The following is a 19,259-nucleotide window of genomic DNA, read 5'->3' as shown; positions in this document are numbered from 1 at the left end:
AGGTCAAACAGGACAGCCAATGAAAGCCATGAAGCCTAGTCAACTCAAACATGACAGACACCAGAGAAATCATTCAAGGCTGATGTGGACCATTACAAGCCTGTTAGTGAGTTATATTACAGATTAGCATAGATGGCACCACACACACAGCTCAGATACACACACAGACATATCTACAGTACATAACTCCCACTGGGCCCAGGGGACATGTTAGAACTTTGTTTTTATTTACATGAAGTATATTTGAATGAAATATCAGCCTTTTATCAGTGACAAATCATAGAACATTTTTACGTTTTTTTTTTTGCTTCAAAAGTCACTTTATAGAACAAATGAATTAAGCTATTTGTCTTGAAAAATAAATTATTCAGAACACCATGTGAAATCCACCATATAGATTATGTACAAGAGGGAAAAAAAGTAAATTATGAAATATGAAAATGAATATCACAGTAATTCATTTTGTGAATACAAGCTGTCTGACGGTCAGAGGCAAATTACATGGTTTATTTTGTGGCTGTCATAATTGTAATCAGTAATGAAAAAGGAAGCATTAGTCTCCCCATATCATGCCAATTTTTTCACTTACAAATGAAAGCCCGTGCAAAGCGATAACATTGAACAATAAAATCATGTAAGCGCTCATTTCTGGCTCCAGTGCCATGTTTTACAAGAAAAGACTGATCAGTGATAAAAAAATAATTAGACTTATACAAAAAAGATGTGTGCAGTGTTATATGATCAGACAGCATGCTCTGCTTGTGTTGTGATTTGCAAACACACCAGGGAAAGAAGGAAATGTCTCAAAACAAAAACATATTACTGACATGTAACACGAAAATAACATTGACAGTCTTCCAACCTCCTAAAGTGCACTACAGACAAATTCAGAATAAAACGGCAAATCCAGATCACAGTGCATCTTCTGTTTTCCTAAGTTGTCCCAACCTCTTTGAAAATAACATAAAAGAAATACAAAAGAAATAGTAAAGAAATAATTTTGTGTTTTGCACAATAATTGATATATTTGTGAACCGCAAAACCCCCTGATAATTATTTTGTGATTTCAGGTCATACAATGTAACAATGCTTTATAGCGCCCACACACAGAGCACATGTCTGAGAACGTAATGAATTTTGAACATCACTCAGTCTCAAATGCTATCACTAAGAGATCCATCTTTTATCCTCGCTAAACATGGCTACTCTCCTACATCTGCCTCAGTGAAGGTGTGGGCATGAAGAGAGGACAGACAGTGTTGGTAAAATGCTTTACAGCAGGACTGAAGAGACACATTACCACTTGGCCGGCGCTTCGGTAGCAGGAAGAAATGATTTACGGGAGTGTTTCCTGCCAAAAAGAGGCCATTACTCCAAAGAAAGGGCCCAGCAGACACGACTGATCATGACTCATTCATGCCCTTTTAAGAGCTGAGACTACATCTCCTGCAGACCTCCACCACATCCCTCTCACTGGCTCACACACACACACACACACTGAGGCTCTTGCTCTTGTTCACTTTAAAGAAAGATGTGTAGCAATCAATATCCATTGGGAAGATGCCATTTATGAAATTGCACGAATTCAGTAGGCCGACAGAGAATTGGATGCTTTTCGGTTCCAGCCAAGATATCATCGCCCCAGTCCTCCCCTGGCTCCAAGTGGTGGGGACAGGGGCACTTTTCAGAGTGAGGTGAGGCAATCTTACCATTGAAGTGTGTGAACGTTCATCTTTTTAGCCTCATCACGTTTGCCCTATCCTATGTGAATAAAGTCTAGCAGGTCTCACAGGCAAGCTGGCTAGCCTCATTAGTGAGAAAATATGTCTGGTGCACAGCATAAGCATCGAGGGTGCGAACGAGACCAGTGTTCAGACTGTGTGTGAGTGTGTGTGTGTGTGTGTCCATCCTTAACCCTGTTCAAGTTTTGTGATGCCAAAAGGATTGGCTCCAGAGAAAGAAAGGGCACAATTTTGCTGTTTACAATAACTGAGAAGGAGTAAAGTGGGAAAATAAAGTAAGAGGACAACAGCAACTGACTTACTTCCATGCTCTTTGTGGATTCAGTTATGGGGTGAAAGAAACACAGTACACATATAGCACGTGGGCCCATAACAACACATACATGAGTATATTTATATATATATACTGTATATAGACCTTAAGATTAAAATTGTTCCCTTTTTAGTCAAGCAGTCATCAACAACTTCCCTGAGCAGATAAAGATAAAGAGTCATATCTTCAGTGTTTGGAATGTTCAATGCACAGAGTAGGAATCACAGCATCAATCACCAGCTCCAACCAACACAACTTCATAGCTTTAAGAAGGGCTGTAAACACATAGAATATATATATATATGGCAGTGGCTCAAAGCAGGGTGTACAAAATGTCTTTGTTCAGTCCATCACAGAATCCCACATGGCCCCGTGGATAAGTCCAATGCAACTATGAGTGGACAGGGTTACTCTGATCCAACAGTAATATTAGCACCGGTTTCCTTGCAATGTTAGTACAGTGGCCAAAACAATGACAATGCTGTCCCGCACTACAAAACACCATTAGGGTTCTTTAGCAGAACACTAGTAGTTTTACTGTTCAATCTCTAAAAAAAGAATATTGCTACATAAACAATTCTGACTTAATGTAGTTCTATAGAGCAAAGCAATCCACCTGCGTAGTATCTGTCCGATGCTACAATTGTATTAGTCTAACGCCGACTTTTCTGTCTTCTTGGTACGGCCAATACTCTGTCCACCATATTTTGTGCTTTGTTTTAAGATCACCCCTTCACAGCACAGCACCCTACAGAGACATCGACGTCCAGTACAAGAGAGAACGCATCGTCTCTCAAGGCCGCCGTCGTCGTTTCCCCCCCACCTCTCATACGGGCGTGGTACGGCGGTTGAGGGTGTCCTTGAGTGTGTCTTTGGGGAAGCAGTTGTGCACCTGTAGGAACCCCGGCGGCTCCCTCTGGGGGCTGTAGGGCCCCATGGCCCCCAGCGAGGCCCCCAGCGATGCCCCCGGCCCGGCCCCGGCGCCCTGCATGTGGTGCTCGCGGCCCAGCGTGTACATGGAGATGTCGGCCAGCGGCAGCGAGGAGGACGCCGAGGCCGAGGCGGCCATCTTGAGGCCCACGGGCGAGGCGTCGCGCGACGGCTCGGTGGAGCGCGAGCTGGAGCGCGAGCGCCGGCGCCGGTAGCGGTAGCTGGGGATGCGCGTGTACGGCGAGGACGAGGAGCAGGGCTGCCGCGCCGACGAGGACGACGGGCACTTGTGGAAGTCGCGGCGCGCCTTCATGTGCTCCTCCTTGTTCTTGTCGATGTACATGTTGACGGCCAGCACGCCGACGGTCTCGGCCACGATGAAGGAGAGCGCGCCCGAGTAGAAGGACCAGCCGTAGGTGTACGTGCTCTTCCTGTCCTCGTCCTTCTTGTCGCTCGGGTCGCCCGTGTTGCTGGAGATGTAAACAATGATGCCGATGATGTTGCTGAGGCCTGGAGGGAGAGGAACAGGAAAGGTCACTTCCTAATCCACACTCTGTCAGTCACTGATCCCTTTCCTCACCAGGAATATTAGAATGTTGTGAGACAGTCAGTAATGCTGGAATATTAGAATATTATGAGACAGTAATTCTGGCACAACTTCAGGACGTAGACGAAAGATTTTGCAAATTGGATTCTCTTATGGTATCCAATTGTATTCATATTTATTGTTTCCTAAGGCCTCCTTTGAATTGTAACTTGAATGTCACTCCTCATTTTGTCGCTTTGGATAAAAGCATCTGCTACATGAATAAATATAAATGACTAACCATGCCCTTGTGAGTTGTGTTTATCATTCTCTCTCTCGCTCTCTCTCTCTCTCTCGCTTTCTCTGTGTGTGTATTTGTATGCAGGGCATGTGTGTAAACAAGAGCTGTACCTCTGGCTTTTGAAAAGGCCACTGATGAGTCATATCCAGGCTCCCGCATGTCTTACCTGCTGCCACAAACAGGATGCCGGCGCTGAGCACGATGTTGTTGTTGCTGCTGTAGACGCGTCCGACGCCCGCACACAGACCGCCAAGCAGCAGCAAGATGGCACTCAGGATGGGGAACAGACTGGAGGCTCGGACGATGCCTACCACACAGAGACGGACAGGCCATCGCATAGAGAGATGGATGGGTCATTATTGCGAGCACCTTCTTGGCATGTGAATCATCCACAACCACACTGACAAACATACTGGAGCTTTGTATTATGCCGCTGTGTTAAAAAACATGGTGGTACACAAGCATGTATTTAATAACCCCTACCAACAAATAAACTAACAAACAAACAAACAAAAGAGAAGAAATGCTCTCAGCAGGGCAAAGTGAAAACACACACATCACACGTTTCTGTGACACCCAGGTTTTGCTAAACTCCTGTGTGAGAGAGTCTGGTGGGGTCTACTGATCAGTAACATGAGAAGTGTGTGATCTCACCGACAACTATGCCACTCTGACAGAGGAGTGAGACAAGAGTGAGACACAGGAGTGAGACAGAGGGGTGAGACACAGGAGTGAGATAGGAGTGAGACGGCGTCTTCTGATCCTCACTTCACACCTTTGAACTTTCTCAGTGCATCTCATAGGACAGGGAAGGTGTGGAGGAGAACAGATCTGAAGCCCCTCTTAGGCTAAGCCAGCGTGGATTGGCAAACAAGTGTTCCTCCGAATGGGAGAGGACAGGTAGCTGTTCTGAGTGCTTTCCTACAGAGTACTCAATGATTTCATCTTCATCCAGTGTAGCTGGAGCTTTCTGATCATAGATCATATAGTGTAACTAAAGTGTTCCTACTTGAATTGTATCTATGTTTTTTTTTTCATGAGAATACTGAATTGTATCTGGTTTTTCTCTTAAAATATCATAAGGGTGTGGGGTTTCTGAACATTCTAACATAAGATTCCGTTCCGCAAAAAATCAAGGTTCTAAAATTCTATGTTAAATTTCTAAAATTCTATGTTGAAAATTCTATGTTGAATTCCATTGTTTACTCACTCCTGGAGAGAGAGTATCTATAGATATCTAGGCTCTATAAGGCTCTGGCTTCAATGAACCCAGATATTCTTTAGAACATTCATTTTCCAACATTCCCATCACACCGGTGTGACGGTACACCTTTAAGGGTTATGCAGACTGCACTCAGTCTGCATAACAGAATAGAATACTGCATTCAGTCTGCATGGCAAGAGTAGCTGATCAGTCAGCATGGTGTAAAATGGAGCAAGTTGTGTCCTAAATCAAATAGCATTGGCTTGATAAGCTAATTGTGTGACTGAAATAGGAAAAGAAAACAGTAGAGAAAAAGAAAACACTATTGATGCCCCTAATGTGGCTTTAATAGGCTAACAATGTCAAGAGTCTCTTGTTAATGAATTGCATGAAGTGTTCAGTGTTTTCAATCTCGATACAAAATGAACTCAAATGCCTCAAGGGTTGTTCATTGTTCATATGAGAAGCTGAACAAAGATTGACATAATTCATAATTCATAATGAACAAAGATAACAAAATTAATCGAAACTCCAAATTGAGTCCCAACACTTAGATTACATAATAGTCAACAAGACAAAGAAACGTTGCACTTTCATATTTCATAAGAAAGGTCAGCCACTGGAAGTAAATCACTTTATCACTGAGTTTCTATTTTGTTCCTCTCTCACTGTAGGGAAGAAGAAGTAACTATGAACCCTGGACAGCTGAGGATTGCTGATGTTTTTCCTTGGATGAGCTTCCAGTTCAACTGGCACAGAAGCTTCAAAATGCTGTTGTCAGCAGCATGGGCTCACCACAGGCTATCAGAACTCAAGAGTGTCCTACATTTAATGCACTTTATGAGTGGTACTGTATGTACCATTTCATGAAAATACACTTCTCAACACATTTATCAAATTATGGGTTTTGTCAACATAACATAAACTGGTTGACTCTGTGGGTCCTCTACATGAGGGAACATGAACCTAAAACCATCAAATATTATTATTAGAGGATGTTGACGTACTGTACTGTAGATGGTAAATGGCATAAGAAATTAGAGTTGATTAAAGCCCAGTGGTATTATTCTGAGAGTGGATTTTGTCACTGCACTGTCAGCCTCCCATTCTGCCAAATGCAGGCAATCAGTATTTTTCATTCATGTAGTGAACCATAAACTGAGTCGTATTTGTTAGGCCTGATTTGATATAACTAACATAACTGTGCCAATGAGTGGGATGATTTGTGTGTTTTGAAACCCTTGTGTACTCTTATGTGTATTCGGTGAATCCATGGCACTCACGTAAAATGTACTCCGAGTTGTCCGTGTCGTAGTCGTTTTCATCCGGAAAATGGTTGATCCGAAAACAGCTTCCTTGGTACATACCTAGGGAAAAGATGCTCGATAAGTCAAAGCCATTGGCTTGTAGAAGAGCAGACGTATATGGGTCAGTAACAAAGATGACGTAACACCCCACAAACAAACCTTCAGGAAAGAAATTTTAAGAATCAGAACAAAAGCTACATCTTTGGATCATTCATTTTAAGGCAAGGCAAGGCTAAGTTATTTATATAGCGCAATTCATACAGCAAGGCAACCCAATGTGAATGAATAAAACCATATAAATATAGAACCAAGCATGGAGCTACTAAAGCTGGAGCTACTAAATGAGTCCTCCCGAGAAAAAGAAATGCACTGCAGCCACGATGACCTTTAACAATGACATGAGTAATTGGTCACTGAGCATTAGTGTGAAATTAAACACACTCTCATTAGATGGGGTGTTTTTTTCCTACTTCATGTGTGACTTGAGGCGTGGGCCTCTAACGGCCACTGGCGGTCACTGTACTCTGAGCCTGAACAGCAGACACCCCCCACCCCCCCAGACCCCATAGTATGCAGAGCTTCTGAATCGGTATCTGTATTTATTATTACATGGCTCTTAATAATACTGCAGAATGCTCCAATCACTTGAATGGGCCTTCGCATTGTTGGGAGGTCTGATATTTCTGAATAACAGACTGTTGCTAAGTATAACAGACCACTGTCTGTTCACTTATTCATGTCTTGCCACTCCGCAAGTAGTCCGGTCACTTCCTGCAATGGAACTTCATTCAAAAGTGAAAACAGACGGTTGATCAGCTGTGTTCTAATGAATGTTTGATTCAAGTTCAGCGTTTGTCTCATCTAACTTGTAAATTTAACTATTTGTTTCTCAGCAAAAGCCACAATCCAAATAAATATAAAGAGTCATATCATGTGGAGTTTATTTTTTCGTTTTGGCAAGTAGCTGTGTAATAAGTGGGATAATGTATAGAACCACTGGCGCGTTGGGGTCCTGTTCGTCCTGTTGGGACTTATTTTCTGATAATGACCGCCGTTCTATACATTATCCCTTACTCAGTTCATCTCTTTATCATAGCTAGAATACCTAAACACTATGCATGTTCATCATCATGTCAAATTCCAACACTGCTTTGATAATACCTGCAGACAACATATATATGTATGCAATTGTACATGCATACAAGTTCAATTATACAAATATGTATTTTGAAACATGAATAAATTCAGAATAAATAAGTATACAGGAACCACTGATTAATTAACATGCTTTCCTCTAAATTTCCTTTAACACAATAAGAAAACAGGATAAATTCATAATTTTATCTTTCTCTGTCCTACTGTCTCTTGTGGTACGAGAGGGAACAAGTTATAAAATAGATGAAAATAAATGATCTGTGGAGAGCTGTCTACAACTCTGCTTTGAGCCACTTCAAAGTGCCTTCCACTGATTCTAAAAGAGCCTTTCAAAGAGCACCCACCCAACCCTCTGAGAGCATAAAACAATGACTAAGAAGGATTAAAACCCCACCACTGCACCGGTGGCGCCTTGACTTGGTTCTTTAATATACTTGACTGACACTATCTCATGTGCATCATTTATTAAATGTGCCCAGACTGTCTGCTTATATGTCCGTAACCCACAGCTAAGGCCTCTGGCCTGCTGAAGGTAGAGGCTGAAAGAGCTGAACTCACACACCATTCAATATCAAAGGTTTAATAATGAGTTAATGATTTTTTGTGTTGTTTGATAAAACAAATCCTGATTGGAATACAGTATGATTTGTCACACTAATCCAGCCCAAGGATGTAGCTATTGACCAGCTTCTGACTGGTGTGTGTCCTGTCCTCTTAGCTATTGGTAAATACAGGGTGTCTTTGATATTGACTCTGTGTATTTGAACCACAACTGAGGTGTGAGGTTTATTTCTATGTGCATCTGTTGAATGCTGGAAAGTCTGGTCGGTATGAGGCTGCACATCCTCTCCTTGGTGATCTCAAGCCAAAACAGCTTTCTCATGTCCAATCACCAACCATCTTCTGAGAAGAACTTTGACACTTGTCCTGGTTGACTCCACTGGTGAAATTATTTTAGAACGCTAAACAATGTCTTGTAGTCATAACAACCACCCAACAGAACTCCCATTGATATTAGCTATCCTTTACTCATGTGGTGTCTCATCTGCGTTACCTAACACATTACTTAACCTGCTATAATTCCATTGATGTATTCAAACCAGATTTCTACACAGTAATTGATTCAAATATGTGGATACAGCATCCCTCAAGTTTTAAATCATATCTCTAAACAAAGCTTAAATGGCATCAGACTGAAAACAATCGTGTTCCTTTGTTATGCACTCTCTGTCCATTTTGTCCTTTCCACTTACTGATGCCCAGTCTCTCTGGGGGGGTTTTCTGAAGCAATCAGTGTGCATGTGTACTCAGAGGATATGCCTAGCCTTTTTGTACTCTGATGCACTGTAAAAAGGATTTGCTCATGGAAGGACACTGCGGCTGTGAAGCATTCAAATGAGCCCCTCGTCAGGCCATCAGTGTGGCTGGCTGAGAGTGCGTGTGGACAGGCACAAGAACAGACCAGGGCAACACAAATCAGCCATGTGAGAGTAGGAAGTCTGACCCACTGGCTAGGAAATGCACTGAAGCATTACCCAAGTAGTTTACTGAACCTCTGAACAGCTGGAGACAAAGAAATAGGTTTGATCGCATGCTACTTTGGCCCTTTCCATATTAAAATACCATGTATTAGGACACTAAGTTAATAAAATATACCAATATGATGTCCACAATAACTTGACAATTGACCAGAAGTGTTTAACAATTAAGGTTATCAATTTAACTTTAATTTCAATGTGTTATATTTTCTGGAAAATTATATATCTTGCAATCTCCCTATTTTGCTTCCTGGCCTGTCCCCAGAGAGCAGCTGATAGAGGCTTCACTGGCTGTGTGTTTCAGACACACAGCCCTGTCTGTGTGTGTGTCTGTGGGGAGAGGGCGAGCCCGCGGCTGCCAAGTTGCTATTCAAAGCCACGACGTGCCGTGATCACGCCAGGTGCGAATACTCCTGCACGTGCCGGGATGTCTCCATCACTTCCTCTAGGGTCTGCCAAGCGGCTACAATGCTGTAATGGTGGCTTAGAAAATTTTAGGACGATTTTAGTTATGATTTCTTTTAATTAGTTGTTTTAGATTTTTTTGGGGTGTGTATGTATGTATGTATGTGTATGTGTGTGTGTGTGTGTGTGTATGTGTGTGTGTGTGTGTGTGTGTGTGTGTCTGTGCTTGTGTGTGTGTGTGTGTGCATTTTAGCCCTTCCCTTAAGGCAGGTATTTTTTAACATTACCTTACGCATGCAAACTGTCTAATCCAGTTATGAACTTTTCAGATTCATTTACAGTGTTTGTGTGACTGCAAGCATCATGTTTACATAGATTAGGGGGTTAGGCCTACAGGTTGTTGACATGAGCTGTCCTAGTGGTTAGTGGTTTATCAAACAAGGTTTTATTATTCTATATTTCTATATTTCTTTTCTAACCGCATGCTAGAGAACATAAGCTATGAGCAAACAAACAAAACTCTCCTGATGAAAAATAAATGGCACCCTTAGAGGCTCATAACAGCCTGCCCATCTTGCATAATCACGGCTCAGCCCCTTCAAACCTGTGAAATCCACTGAAATCATGAAATCATCAAGTACTTTACAGGTGTGGCATCACAAGCATTCACATTTATATATTTGAAAGCAAAACAGAATTGTATATGTGTGCTCTTCATCCATGTTGCCATGGTAATGTTGGACAGGGTTGCCAGGCAACAGCATCAACTATCTCGTGGCGCTTGTGCACATCCAGGGTGCCTCTCCCTGGTCACACACGTCAGATGAGAACTTAAGCGGATGAGGGACACGAAAATAAATAGACTGACGAAAACATAGCTAAGTAATGAATTGTAGACTAAAGTACATTAAGATAATCCACATTAAACATTAACCTAGTCCTACTTTAAACATTTTCATAATGAAATTGTAGTCTAAATTGTGCACTGTCCTTTTTATCGTAGCCTACTAATTCGTATCTTCATTATGCATTTGGCATTAGTGTCTATTACGGCGTTTTTTTTTTTTTTTTTTTACAGTAGCCTACCCTAATAGAAATAGGTTCCCTCGGGTTTCTTTCCCTCCCTGGAGACAAACAACCTCGCCTCTACTTATTTGGACTTCGGCAAAAAACTATGAGGTAAAATAGTAATAGTCAAAGTCAGTCACGGCAGGAATAACTAGTTGTGGCTTACATCATAAATCGCACTTTTTATGTCGCAAAAAAAACTTTGGTAACCATCATTTAGAGGAAGAAAATAGTTTTACCTTCAATACAACATATTCTCCAGAGACCAGAGTGCGTGAGATCGCCCTTAGTTTTCTTAGGTTGCATCTGAGTTTCGTCCGATGTGATGTTCGTGGCGTTACAGATGTACGCACGGGAGTAGAGCCAGTAGTCCGTGCCGATGGCAACTGTCATCAAACTAAAGGCGGCGAACGCGCCTAAGGTGGTCAGTAGCATTTGAATCCCACGGTCACACCGCGCCATGTCACTTCATACTAACCCTGGTCAGTTCACTCAATGGCAAAAATAATGCGCCTCATCACACAATTCCAAATGAAGTCACACTTGAACTCAGAACTTTACTTTCATCTTTGTATCTTTCAGTTTTATCCATGTTTCAGACTTAGAGCTGCCGGGCACGCCTTACTCATCAACTTCAGGGGTACTTTTTTCTTAGTCAAACAACAAACAACACACACATATCTTGTCAGTAAAAAAATCCGCAAATCCTTCCATTATTCCCCCACAACGCAAACATGTAAAAGAAATTGTAGGCTTCTTTTCAAAATCCCACGTTTCTTCTTAAGAACGAATTGCACACTCAAACTCGAATGAATTGATTCACAAAACGTTGCAACGTCTTTTACTCTAACCACACCTTCTGATCTAGGAGCCAATCAGAGTCTTTATTGGTCATCACTGTATCGTGGAAGGAAGCTGAACGATTACAACATATGAATTTTACATGCGACCAACTCGGTGCATATATGATTACATCACCAGCATGCTGCTTATTGAAAAGTTACAAAGATAACCACTCTCATACAACAGTCAACTGTTTTCTGATACACATGCAGAGTAATGAACCTCTCCAGTCCATTCAGAGTAGAACAGCTAACTCTGCCTAAGGGTCACATTACTCTACTATACTGTACAATACTTTTACTCAAACCATAACTCTGGTGGAGGCTGTGAGGTTGCTGTCCAAGGCAGCAGTGGGGAGAGGCTCATAGCCTACTTGACTGGTGGATGATGCCGGGTGTGACTGTGCTCTGCGCTCTGCCCCTGCTGCGTTCCTTTCTTCCCCAGAGGGACAGAGCCCACTGTGTTTGGCTCGGCGCGCCGTCCCATCCTTTTCACAGTGGCCCCCCTGTCTCCCGGCCCCACTGAATCGCTTCCGTGGCTTCTGTGAGACCACTTCAAGGCACGGTGGTCGAGAGTGGGGGGTGGGGGGGGTGTTAGTGGGGAACAGGACGGAAACGCGTGCCCTTTTTTTAGGGTTTCATCTGGTGAGGTTTTTCTGGATTTATTTGTCTGGATGATTGGCTTCCATAGAGCCTGTATGCTTGGACTGTCCCTTTGTCAAATGGCGAAGGTGTAAACAATTAATTGTCAGTGTGTGACTGTGAATTGTACTGAGCAAGAGTATTAGTGTGTATGTTTGAGTGTGTGTGTGTGTGTGTGTGTGTGTGTGTGTGTGTGTGTGTGTGTGTGTGTGTGATAGAGAGAGAGAGAGAGAGAGAGAGAGAGAGAGAATACCATGCCTGCTCCACACAGCCAGGGAGGATGAAAGATTGTGCAGGATAGAAATATTAAAATAAAAATAAAAATAATAAAAAATGAGACTTTGAAGTAAAGCTTTAACACAGAATCAATACTAAGCCCCGTTTTCAGTTGCAATCTTTTTTTATTCAATCATGCCTTCCAAATAAACTCAAACCACACTGGATTTTAGGTGTTCATATGGAACAAGCTTGATTGACAGGTCAACATGTACTGAGATTAGATAATAGTGTGACATATCGCTGTCAATGAAAATACAGAGAATAATCAGTGTCTACGAAGGTGAAGTTAGTAGTCAACAGCTTAAAACTAGCAACAGTCTGAACCAACTGGTGAAGTCTATTCGTCACTGTACCACAGAGAAACACTTGCATGAGACTGGAGAGAGAGAGAGAGAGAGAGAGAGAGAGAGAGAGAGAGAGAGAGAGAGAGAGAGAGAGAGAGAGAGAGGGTGAGTGTGGGCTGCTGTGGCTCCTTGATGTGGGAGGCAGATAGGGCCGTCTAGACGCCTCTTTGAGGAGAGGCATGATAGCGATTGCGTAAGGACGAGAAAGGCGGATCTGTTCCCTGGGTGGGTTCGTGGGGAGCTAGCTGTGTGAGAGGAGACCTTTGCAAAGGCTGCTGCCTTCAAACCAAAGCTATGGACAAAGATTTTAAAGGGCTGAGCCTGAGGGAACATCCTCCCTGAACGGAATGCAACCCCATCTTTAAATGTTATGCTATGAACCAAAGTAGTTGGATGCACCAAAAGCCCATGCAGGTGTGTTGTTGTATGAACATTCATGCACTGAATGTAGATGTATGCAGAATATCTATAAAATACCATATCTATAGAAGAAATGTAATGTATAGTATACATGTCTGATGTACAGTACATGTGTGTCTACTCAAGGTTACAGGGTGCATGTAACAGCATGTTATTTCAACAACACATTAAATGTTAAGCATCAGGTCCAACTCTGATGGAAGCTGCAGGGAAGGAGAAGCTTGTGTTTTCTTTTGGTGAATTCCCCAAGGAGAGTGAGGATCAATGTTGTTCATCAGAAGTCATGTCTCCGTTCGTTTAGAATGGGTGATCAAAGGCAGTGCATCCGGTCCCAGGGGTTTAATCAGTTGTTTTTGGGAGAGTTGCATCGGCACCCATGATTAAAGGGAGATAGGATCATTTTGAATATTTCACACTCCCAAGCTGTTCCACCTTGTACCAAAGAAGCTTTTAATAGCTGCTTTGGTACAAACTGAACAAAAATGTGCCGAAGATCTGAGGATTTTGTATTTGTTGTTTTCCCCACTATGACTCAGCTGTGCGTTCAGCTGGTTGTCAGTATATCTGCACTACACACTGCACAGCACACACACAACTTTCAGTTACGTCTGAAGTCAACTTACAGCCCAGAGCTGTTTACATTTACAGTACAGTATTTTAGTTATTTTTTTAAATCAAAGCTGGATTTAACCAGTGTCATTGTCTTCCATGTCATACAAGAAATGCAGGTCAAGGTTGAAAATAAGCTGTATGTTATGGTATTTCACCCATCCTTACCCTGGATGACTACACAGCCTGATAACCTGACTATAAGGACATGTATTGTAGATGACTACACAGCCTGATAACCTGACTGTAAGGACATGTATTGTAGATGACTACACAGCCTGATAACCTGACTGTAAGGACATGTATTTTAGATGACTACACAGCCTAATAACCTGACTGTGAGGACATGTATTGTAGTTTGGCTGTAGTTTGACACTGACGACATGATGACATATTCTATCCAGTGTAAGTACATTAGCTTACTGTAAATACATATGAGGCACAGTTTGCATCCATCTGCATACATGGCTCACAAGCATCTATGTGACTGATTGTGGTGGAGAGGGTGTGTGTGTGTGCGTGTGTGTGTGTGTGTGTGTGTGTGTGTGTGTGTGTAGGCAGGGGTGGTACAGTACGTCACTGTGTCTTAGGATGGCAGTGGGGCAGGCTCGGCCCCGGCTGAGGGGACACGTGGGGAGACGGCTCCTCTCCAGCTGCTGAGAGCCCCCCAGGGCAGCGATCCTCAGAGCCATCGGTCCCCAGCCAGCATCCAACATCCCCACACACGTCACGCATGCTGCTGCTCACTTCTCCTGCATTTTGTTTGTACAAAAGAAAAGAAAAGAAAGCTAATCAAAATGTATAAAACATGGTTTAAAGCTCACTGTGGATATTTTGTCAAAGTAATCTCGAGTTGCATTGATCTCGTTGATAGTGCACACATTACCATGCCATTACCAACCCAATTTCGTGTTTTTTTTTTTCATGAGCCTCCCAGACGTCCTCATTCATGCACAATTCAATAGTATTGTTTCTAAATCTCTCATCCCTCTCTGCACCGACTGGAGCTGCCCCAGTAAGGCGATGCAGCCGCATGGCTCAGGTTGCTCCGGGTGGAAGCAGGTGGCCCTGCTGGGTCCCGTGGTGTCGTCCCCGGAGGCAGGAAGGAAGTAAATAATACATCAATCACACCGGCGCCATCTTGTCTTCCACATGTCAGGAGACATTAACACTCACCTCTCGCCGTCTGGCAAAGATGAATAAATCAAGCAGGAGTTTTGACTCTCCCTTTTTTATTAAATATGATCCCAGACGCAGGTGTCAGTGCCCCTTATCGTTACTCCAGAATACAGCCCAGACACAGAGAGATAATGCTTATTTCTGCCAAGGGTCAGATAAGCTTTTGTCAAGTCATCCCTTACAAAAAATAATTATAGTTTTACTGCAGCTTTTTCGAAGTACAGTGTTATACTAGAGTACAGTGCAGTACAGAAGTAGTTTCATGTCCAAAATACTACATTTCTGTACAGTACTATCCAGTACAATGCCATTGTTTTGTGTCCAAAATATAGCATTTCCAATATTTTCTCCAAAACTGCAGTTTTGATACTCAGATACTCTTTTGTAAGGGATGTATGTAAACAAGTAGTTCTAGACAAAACATGATTTGTTCAGAACACAAAAGTCATGTTTTAGACAAAACTAAAGCAAACTGTACAAAATCTCCTGTCCTCAGATGTCCTCAAAGTCTCAGGGGTGAGTTTTACTGTTTCACAGCTGATCTGTTCAAAGTGAAGCAAACGACTCGAGGCAAACGCAGTGGCAGGATAGATGCATACTGTCGCTTGAGATGCTCAGCGGTCAACTGCTGGCCATCTGCACTCTTAGATGCCCACAGAGTCTCCTGCGCTCTGGATAAGACATTCATCTTTTGCCTCGGAGAGAGAGAAATGCTCAGGGTGGATACATTTGGACTCTGAATTTAGTATCAGTAGTAGCACTTGTGATCTGCTGTGTCATATTTAATTTGTAACAGTAGATGGCAGTGTTGTCAATGTAAACCAGAGAGAGTTTGGCCAACTCAAATCATGGGTGCCATGTTGGAGACCAACATCACATGACTCTACTACAGCATAACCCCATGGGGTGAATATGCCAAGGCCAACAAGCATGGTATACATTAATGATGGTATTACTATATTTATCCTATGTAATTTATTATCATATGTCGAAAAGAGAAATTAACATTTACCTCACACAATATTGAGTAATTATTTGCTCTCCAGTTTGTTCTTATGACCTTCTGCTCCCATATTTTTCTCCTTTTTGGGTCACACTTGTTTCCCGCTTCCCATCTTGCACTCAGCCAAACGCGCAACAGTTGGCCATTTTGTTAATTAATTAAAAAAAATTATTACTTTTTTATATATAAATAGTTATATTTTTTCTCTATTCACTGCACTATGTCAGTGGAGATCTGATGAATGTTGGCATCTAACATGGTGTCCACGATCCACATGACCACCTTGGAACCTTGGATCGCATAACGGGATAGCTCAGACCATTTGATTCCCTAGATGGCCAAGGTGTCTCTATACAGTATGACTCTGATGTAAACATTAGGCACAGAGAGTAGCAGTGCAGACAGGGGCGCCACTGAGGGGTGGAGAGGGGGGTGTTAGGATGATTAGGATGAGAGGCCCCCAAATACTAAAAAAAATAGGGGCTCTGAATTATTGTCTGTCATAGGGCCCAAATTTTCTAGCAGCGCCCCTGAGTGCAGAAGTGCTGTAGTGCAGCATTCAAGCAATGAGGAATTGTGAAAGGTTACTTATCTAGGAATTCACTGACCTCCAACCAGCTGTTGTTAACATTCTGAAAATAGGAATAATTGAAGGGAAGTTCTTACCCATAAATAAATCAGCCAGTTTTATATTCATCTACTGGCAGGGATGGATTACTGCACGGGTCTACCGGGCCCAGGGGCCCAAGGGGTCAGGGGGCCCTAAAGCCCAAGCCTTTGCATGGAATCAACAAATCAGGATGTAGGCTATGAATCTGATTGAATTTAGTATTGGCCATCCCCAAAATGCACCAGAATACAGGAAATCCCATCAAACAAATTAAAAAAAATTCCTGGGGAGGACCCCCAAACCCCCCCTCCCACATATACGACAAGAAGTGGGGGGCCCTTAATACATCTGGGCCCAGGGGCCCGAAAGTTCATAATCCGCCCATGTTTACTGAGACATAACCATGGTGGCTCAACATTACCAGGAAGGTCAGGACACAATGTTGTCTTGGTACTTCTACCCTGCATAATGACAATAAAGTTGAATAATCTAATCTAATCTAATCTAATCTAATAAAAACAAATTGCATTATTAGCTTTATTTCCCCAGTGCAACGGCAGGGTTTCATACTAATCATGCTTTTAGTCTTTCATGTTCTATTTCTGACTCAGACATACCATCTCCCTTGTGTACACATCCCATATTTCACAATCCCAATTACTTGTGAGATCATTTTGCATCATTCATGTCAATATATGTGCCTTTTCTATTACAGTATACAATCTCAAGGTAGCGATTAGAAGTAAAAGACCATAAATAGTCTAGTTTCTCGGGCTGATGGGGCCATTTTACATTTACAGACACATCCAGCAGAGGGAGACCATGTACAGCATACAAACACACACACACACACACACGTACGCACGCACGCACGGACGCACGCACGCACACACACACACACACACATGCACGCACACACACACACATGCACACACACACACACACACACACACACACACACACACACACACAAAACACAGATCATTTTGGCAAACACAGGAGTTTTTTTTTACTTTCTTGTCAACAGAATTTATGACACATAGACAATGTCATGAAATCAACTGTAAAAGTACAAAGACATTGACTGCATTGCTATTTCCTGACAGGTAGATTCATCTAGATAATCTCGGAAATCTCAATTACAACATTATGCAAAAGCTCACATTCTGTTTATGCAAAAAGGCAAAGGCTATCACGACAGTAAGGTTATGTCGACTGATGTCAGTTTACTACTTTGTCCACATATAATGGTTACAATTTATACACCCATACAATTGAACAGCCTATATAAAAGATTCTTAAGATATACATTTTCTGATTCAACATATACAGTAACATTGTAAAAATGAAGACATAACACCTCCAAAGGAAAGTTTTTCAAGATCTAGACAACATTAAAAATGGCAATGTTCACAACATAAACATTATTAGAAATGATCAATATTTGTCCATAAACTGAGTTGACTTCTATCTGCATGCTAGTAGACTAACAAATGATTTAGCACAGCATTCTCTGACATGGAAATGTGTGCATTGATCCTGACTTAACTTCACTTTCAAAACAAGAGAAACTTTTGATTTAAAAATCTATATTTGAAATACAGATTTGTAACAATGTATATCCACCTTTCACACAACTGTAGTTGTTTTACTGCATATCAGAAAAAAAGTCAAATAAAAAGTCAAAATGAAGATGGGAACTTGTTTAGAAAATGATTTTGATTATATAATATACATCTTATTATATATAATAGTGTTCTGGATATAGTCTAGAAAAGGATATTTTGGAATGTCAATTGTACATTACTAACAAGTCCTTGTATTATTATCTTACACGCACATAATCTCATCGCAAGCTACCCGTGCCACAAATGTAGCTTTACATTCTGAAAAGTATGGCTGCTATTAGAGTCAACTTCTAAACCAGGGGACTGAAGTATCTGATTCTGAATGCACAGAACAAAATAAATATTTCTACATTGCAATCAAATATCTGTTACAGAATAGTGAAACCAAGAACCGAGATACAGAGTGTGACAAAACTATACAAATTAGCCAACAGAAAATAAAATAAACAATCTATGCATTGATGGTAAAGTGCTAAAAAGAATGAGAAACTGTACAATAATCACACGAGTGACAAGTACAGAGTATAAAAAAACACTTCTAAACACATCATTGGCTAAGTAATGATAACAGAAATAAGCAACGGTGAGCAACAACCAAATATATTCACATCCAACGTCTGTTTATTCATCAATAAATATAATCTTTCTTCATCCAATATATCTGTACACAGAATACTATGTTAGTACAAAATAGTTCCAATGTGCTGTGGACTCCTCCGCTTAAAGTGCCTTAAGGAAAACTCTAAGGAAATATTATCATCTTGCCTTTTGGCACTTAAATGTGGAGATTTAGCACAGGTAATGGTACCCCCCTCCCCATGAGCAGCTTCTAGAGTTTTACACTGGTTCATTGACACTATAATTAGTGAAAAAGAAGACCGTTAATAAGCTTTATGAGAAGATCCAAGCCAGGCCACCTCTAAACGAGCTCATCCCCATCTCTCTAAAGAGGTAACACAGCCTAAGAGGAATTATACACAGGGATGGACCCACAACGCATATATTTCTATTGTTTTAGTTTTGATCTAAATATGGTTTCTATGCTGTTTTTCCATTTCTAAAAATGAGCAGGTAAAAAAAGAAAGTATTCAGGAACGCGAAAGTGCCTCAGTGTTGAGCAAGTCAAGAAAATTGTTTTGTATTTGGAAATGTGGTGGACAGAAGATGAGAATGGGACATTTGTGTGTGTGTGTGCGTGTCTGTGTGTGTGTCTG

The 19,259-nt window shown here is 41.7% G+C and overlaps 1 protein-coding gene across 1 annotated transcript; it reads right to left on the bottom strand.

Annotated features, from left to right (window-relative positions):
* Positions 1 to 1,108: 1,108 nt before the first annotated feature.
* LOC121718214 (voltage-dependent calcium channel gamma-4 subunit) lies at positions 1,109 to 11,343 on the bottom strand. The gene is made up of 4 exons (XM_042103137.1): positions 10,729 to 11,343; positions 6,300 to 6,383; positions 3,979 to 4,119; positions 1,109 to 3,495 (listed from the first exon to the last, which is right to left on the bottom strand). The coding sequence occupies exons 1-4, from the start codon at positions 10,949 to 10,951 to the stop codon at positions 2,882 to 2,884; spliced, it is 1,062 nt and encodes a 353-aa protein (XP_041959071.1). The 5' UTR covers positions 10,952 to 11,343; the 3' UTR covers positions 1,109 to 2,881.
* Positions 11,344 to 19,259: the final 7,916 nt, after the last annotated feature.

This window comes from Alosa sapidissima, chromosome 9, assembly GCF_018492685.1.
Source record: "Alosa sapidissima isolate fAloSap1 chromosome 9, fAloSap1.pri, whole genome shotgun sequence".
In the NCBI taxonomy this organism is placed as follows: domain Eukaryota; kingdom Metazoa; phylum Chordata; class Actinopteri; order Clupeiformes; family Clupeidae; genus Alosa; species Alosa sapidissima.
Note: the sequence above shows the minus strand (reverse complement) of the source record. Positions and strands in the feature narration are given on the sequence as shown.

Coding starts and splice junctions, on each gene's coding strand:
- LOC121718214 (XM_042103137.1), bottom strand. CDS start 10,951: ATGGCGCGGTGTGACCGTGGGATTCAAATGCTACTGACCACCTTAGGC. Junction 4,120..6,299: donor CAACTCGGAGTACATTTTAC/GTGAGTGCCATG, acceptor TCTGTGTGGTAG/GCATCGTCCGAGCCTCCAGT. Junction 3,496..3,978: donor CATCCTGTTTGTGGCAGCAG/GTAAGACATGCG, acceptor CTCTCCCTCCAG/GCCTCAGCAACATCATCGGC.